Consider the following 5,920-nt stretch of genomic DNA (forward strand, 5'->3'; position numbering starts at 1 on the left):
TGCTCCTCCTGCAAGTCCCCCCTCCGCTTTTGCCGAACGCCCCCAGGTAGGGTCGCGCTCGCTCCGGCCTTTGCTGCCCACCGCGGTCCTTAGCCCATGGGGCCAGTTGGTTAATTCACCTTCTTCAAACTTTGCTCCTCCTGCAAGTCCCCCCTCCGCTTTTGCCGATCGGGCGCAGGAGTTTGCAAACTTCTTGCTGCAAACTTTTGGCGAGAGTTCGCGAAAACTGGAATTCAGTGCCTGCCTGGGGAGACTGGGGTTTTTCTAATTCTCTAACTGACTTTGGGGGTTGTGCGGATGGACGCTCTAATACGCTCCTTTTCCCTGCACCCCTGATTCCCGTGCACCCCCAGTTCTCAGCACCCCCTTGCAGACGACTTCTAAGTAGAAGAGGGTCGGGGGCTGGCGGGCGTGCATGCGTGCGGTGGCGAGGGTGGGCGGCTGACCGTGCGCCCCACTCTGTCGCAGGCTACGAGGGCCCCGGCTCGGTGCTGGTGTCCCCTGTACCGCACCAGATGCTGCCCTACATGAACGTGGGCACGCTGTCGCGCACCGAGCTGCAGCTTCTCAACCAGCTGCACTGCCGGCGAAAGCGGCGGCACCGCACCATCTTCACTGACGAGCAGCTCGAAGCGCTCGAGAACCTCTTCCAGGAGACCAAGTACCCGGACGTGGGCACGCGCGAGCAGCTGGCCCGGAAAGTGCACCTCCGCGAGGAGAAAGTGGAGGTAGGCGCCGGGGCCTGCCGCGGGCGCCTAGCGGTCCTTCCCCGCGAGGTGGGGCCCCAGCCGGGTTTGCCCAGCCCTGCTTGGCTCTCCCCGCACTTTAAAAACATCCCGATGGCGGCCCGCAGGCTGCTGGAGGGCGCTTTAGGCCCAGGAAGTTGAATGAAAACGCGGAAGCGGGAGCGAGCGGCTCCCCTCCTTTTGTTGGCCTGCGCGGGGTGTCCCGCCGCCACACCGAGCTACCCGGGTGCCCCGGGACTGGGGGAAGCGCGCCTTTGATCTGAAATGTTTTGTCCTCCGTTGCGCAACAGGTCTGGTTTAAGAACCGCCGCGCCAAATGGAGGCGGCAGAAGCGGTCCTCATCGGAGGAGTCGGAGAACGCGGAGAAGTGGAACAAGACGTCGTCGTCGTCGTCGAAGGCATCACCGGAGAAGAGGGAAGAGGAAGGTAAAAGCGATTTGGACTCGGACAGCTGACGGCCGCGGGACACTTGCTCGTATTACTTACCTAACTCGAAGGACTTGCACAGACAGACGATGCTACTTTCTTGCACACGCGCTGCCTTGCGGGAGGGGGTTGAGAAAGAGGAACGAAGAGCTGTAAATAGTGTACAGAGCTGGGAGGGTCGGCGCCTGGGGTCAGGGCGCGCCGGGACCCACAGCCCAGCAGCCCGACGCCGCCCGCGACTAGCCCCCACCGTAGTATTTATAGTTAAATTAAGGGTGACAGTACAATAAAGTGATGGCGATGTAGACGGGCCACATTCTGTATTTCATACACCCCCCCCCACCCACCACCATCAATCTGGAGCTAAGAAAAGAAATCTATGTAGTCCGTAACCTCCGGAGGAAAAAATTGAGCAGCTCTGATCTACCAAAACAAACAAACAAACAAACAAACAAGAAATGAAACTCTGGGTAACAGTCACAGCATGGGTGTCTTGGTTTAAAATGAAACCTTATGTCTAGGAAGGGTTGGAGAGTAGCATTGCCGGGCCAGAGTGGGGAGGAGGTACATTGCAGTTGAGAGCGGCAGCCTGGGTCCCTGACTTCCCTCTTCTGCGGGCAGAAGGAGCACTCCTTCCCTCGCTGATGATGGAGAGGTGAGAGCTAGGGGAGTCCTGGAACTCCCACAGAGCCCACCGCTCCAAGCTGCTCAGCCCTGCTCCTGAGAAACCTAAGGCGGCGGGTCCGCGGGGGAATTAGGCAGCGGGCATACCAGCTCCCCCAGCGCTTTTCTGGATCTTCCACAGATGCTCCAGCTGCCCAGCTCCACATGCGAGTTGCCCCTTCCCCCAGGGCAAGCGTTTCTGCTCTGACATTTCTGAGCTGTGCGCCCTAGAGCTGGCCGGGACCAGGCGCTGCTCCTGCTGCGCTGCGCTTCTCTCTGGGCATCTGGAGTGACCAGGGCCGCACGTGATACACTCAAGGCCAGCCTTGTCTAAGAGCGCACCGCTGGTGGGGTCACTTCCAGGTGGCGGTACCGACACCTCCTGCTTCTTCCCCAGACTGTCTTCCCTCTGCACCAACTGGGCGGAGAAGGGAGCTCCCGGGAACGCGCCCAGTGCGCTGGTGGGCAGTTTATGAAGGATTGGAGAAGCCCCGGTCCTAGGTGCGGATAAGCGCCTGGGCCAGGGATGAAGACAAGAGCCTGCCATCTGTATGGTTCCCCAGGCCGTCATGGGGATGGAAGTGGAGACTAAGGGCCAGCAGGAATGGCTTTCAACTGTCTTCGGTTTACCATTTTATAGACTTAAAGCTAAGGCTTAGAGAGCTTTCCAGCTTGGCTTCCAGCAACCGCCGGCTGTAGGGACTTGTTCTTTCTCTTGGGCTACCTCGGGTATTTGGTGCAAGATCCCTCCAGCGAAAGGTTGTGCATCCTGGCTTTGGGACACGGCACGTGAAAAGTAACAGTGTTTTAGAAGAAGCAGTATGTTTTTTCACAGCTTGCAGATTTGCAAGGTAAAAATGACTCCTGTAGCGGGTAGCAGGCCAAATGATACCTACGAAATATGAGTGACCACCCCATTACTCCCTTTTTAATAAGGGGTATCCCTAGACAAAAGAAAGAGGCAGTGTTTTGGAGGCCGGGTCTGCCTCAGGAGGCAAGATTGCCTTCGTTCTTATCCAGACTTCATTTTGTGACCTTGGGCAAGTTACTTAACCCCTCTGACCCCTCACCTTCTGTAACTAAAATAGGCATGGTCATAGTATCTGTTTCCCAGGGTGGCTGTGGACGTTGAAGACCCCCAACTTACATAGAATGGCACCTGGCGTAAGGGAATCAATCAACACAATTTTTAAAAAATATTATGATTGATATTGTGTCAGACCCAATGCTTCAGGATTTATATACATTATTTTATTTTACCTTTCAAGAACTCTTAAGAGTTGGGGAATGTTTTCACCATTTTACAGATGAGGAAATGAAGGTTCTGAAAGGTTAAATACTTTAACAACCTATAGCTTGTAAGAAATAAAGAGGAGACATCATCTTTGCCCAAGTGAGTCTTGTCACCGTGATTGGAAATGTTTTCATTAACTGTTCTTATGAGAAATATTCAAAGAAGCCTTTATGTTAATTTCAAATGAATCTTGCAATGGCTGTTAATGTACCTCCTGCTTAGGATTCCAGGGTGGGAGGACCTTGCCTGGCTTGCACCCCCTGCTTCCCAATAGTCCATGTTCTTGGATGGTGTCCTCTGCAATGAGCTTGCAGGGACATCTGTAACATTCTAATGTAAGGCAGAGTGGGCAGTGTCATTCCACCCAGATAATTTATTTTTATTTTTATTTTTATTGAGACAGAGCCTTGGTCTGTTGCCCAGGCTGGAGTGCAGTGGTGTAATCTCGGCTCACTACAACCTCCTCCTCCCAGGTTCAAGTATTCTCCTGTCTCAGCCTCCCAAGTGGCTGGGATTACAGGCATGAGCCACCATGCCTGGCTAATTTTTTGTATTTTTAGTAGAGACAGGGTTTTACCATGTTGGCCAGGCTGGTCTCGAACTCCTGACCTCAAGTGATCCCCCAGCCTCGGCCTCACAAAATGCGGAGATTACAGGCATGAGCCACAGGGCCTGGCCCCACCCAGAGAAATTTGACCTCTGCAGGACTATTGACAAACTCCTGTGTGTCTCTTTGCACATGACTTGCCCTCAGGCCCCCAATAAAAGATGATTGTTCATTTTTCTAAAAATCTGCATTTATCTAGTCTGGAAAGCAAGTGACAGGGCCAGGGGAATTGAGGGGGGGGTAGATCCTTGTCCCCTATTAGTGTTTGGTGAAAAGCTGTGGTGAATGGAGGGAAGAGTGGTCCAAGAGCCAGAGAACTCTCCTGTCTTGGCCCGGGGCAGGCACAAGGTGGCAGGAGAAAGCTCCTTCACTATTCACATCTCCACATCAGGATCCCCTGTGAAGTGTCTGAGGATTGGCCCCGTTCATAGGAAATAAACATATCTGGAGTGAAGAGAGAACTGCCAGGATGATCTAATTATAGTCCCCGCACCTACCTTCCCAGATGGCTATGGGTTCAAACCTCTGTCAGCTTGGCTGTCAGTGTTAGGAAGGGCTGGATGGGGTCACAGAGCAAAAGGTACTTAGGCTTTGAGAGCCCCCATTGGCTGAGCTGTGGGCCTTAGTAGTTTTCTTCAGTGGGAATTTGGGTCATGGTGCTGATAGGTAGTGTGTATACGTGTTAAAGTGGACAAGGTGTAAGCCAGGTGACTTTGCTTTAGCTATTTCCAATCTGAACCCCCGCCGCCAAACCACCAAAGGTGTTTTGTCCATTTAATAGTTGAGTAAACCGAGGCACAAAGCTAACACAAAGGGGGTCCCAACTGTGGTGGGCAAGGGACCTAGCTTTTGTGATTGCCATAAATCAGGCTGCCTCATAGAATCTGGGCTGTTCTTTTGGGTGGCAATATAAATCCATAAACCCTATATAAAAGTTCACCTACAGCAAATGGCCATAGGAGTGAACGTAGTTGCCCCTGGGGGATGTAAACTTGAATCTCACAAAGTGCCAGACAGTGTCTAGCAAAGAACAGTTAGGACAATTGTAACCCCTAACATGAGTCTAGCACTTTTCACTGCAAAGTGCTTCCACACGCATCTCAGGCCATCAGGAGGCAGAATGCAGCCTAGTTTGCACATGGGAGATGGAGGCTCAGAGAGACTCAAAACTTTGCTGGGAACAAATCATAAGTCCTGGATCCCCGACCTCAGCGGACTTCCCACACACCTCTTAAGATGGTGGAGAGGTATGAAGTAATAGCTTCCAGGTGTCTCAGGTCATCTGGGCCAAGGAGGACCCTGGCTGGAAGGTGCAGATGAGTAAGAGGAAAAGTGTAGGGTGTGGGGGAAGAAATGGGGAATCTGAGGTTCTGAGAGTCCTCCACGGAGGGTGCGTTCTAGCTGCTGTTAGCAGTCTGCTGGGCACTGGTTGGGGAAAGGGCTTGGAAACAATTGCTTTACAAAGAACATCCACAGAAAGTATATTTGAATTACAGTTCTTTAATCAAGTTGTTTTACTGACCTTGGAACTTTGACCTAAGGGTTTTAACCCTCGTGTAAGGACATCTTTTCTTTTCTTTTCTTTTTTTTTTTTTTTTTGAGACAGAGTCTCACTCTGTCGCCCAGGCTGGAGTGCAGTGGTGCGATCTCAGCTCACTGCAACCTCCGCCTCCTGGACTCAAATGATTGTTGTGTCTCAGCCACCCGAGTAGCTAGGACTATAGGCATACACCACCGTGCCCAGCTAATTTTTGTATTTTTAGTAGAGATGGGACTTCACCATGCTGGCCAGGCTGGTCTTGAACTCCTGACCTCAGGTGATCCATCCACTTTGGCCTCCCAAAGTGCTGGGATTACAGGCGTGAGCCATTGTGCCCGGTGTAAAGGACATCATTTTAATATGTATATGTGAGACTGAAGTGGGCGGATTCTTCTTTCATTTCTTTATGTGTGTGTGTGTTGGTGATGAGAGGGCAATAGGAGCCAGGAGGTAGGGGTGACAGGGAGCCCTTTTTCTTAGCTGTATGAGGTTTTAAGTGACTCAAGTAAAATACTTTAGACACCAAGACTCTCGCACCCAAAGATGCCTTGCTATGCTGGCCTTCTGACCCCAAGATCTGTACTTCACCTCCCCCAAGTTTCCTACACACCTCCTTAAGTAAAAAAACAGGAGTGCAGATGCAA

At 52.1% G+C, this 5,920-nt stretch overlaps 1 protein-coding gene across 1 annotated transcript in view; it reads left to right on the forward strand.

The window, feature by feature from the left end:
* The window catches only part of GSC (goosecoid homeobox), a 77,608-nt gene extending 76,124 nt beyond the window's left edge, over nucleotides 1–1,484 (forward strand). Inside the window, exons 3-5 of the mRNA XM_011951593.1 lie at nucleotides 47–258; nucleotides 374–728; nucleotides 1,037–1,484. Coding sequence (XP_011806983.1) covers nucleotides 47–258; nucleotides 374–728; nucleotides 1,037–1,201 — 732 coding nt within the window. The 3' untranslated portion in view covers nucleotides 1,202–1,484. The remainder of the gene's footprint in view (nucleotides 1–46; nucleotides 259–373; nucleotides 729–1,036) is intronic.
* Nucleotides 1,485–5,920: the final 4,436 nt, after the last annotated feature.

The sequence above is a fragment of the Colobus angolensis genome, unplaced genomic scaffold (genome assembly GCF_000951035.1).
Source record: "Colobus angolensis palliatus isolate OR3802 unplaced genomic scaffold, Cang.pa_1.0 Scaffold32, whole genome shotgun sequence".
Taxonomy (NCBI): domain Eukaryota; kingdom Metazoa; phylum Chordata; class Mammalia; order Primates; family Cercopithecidae; genus Colobus; species Colobus angolensis.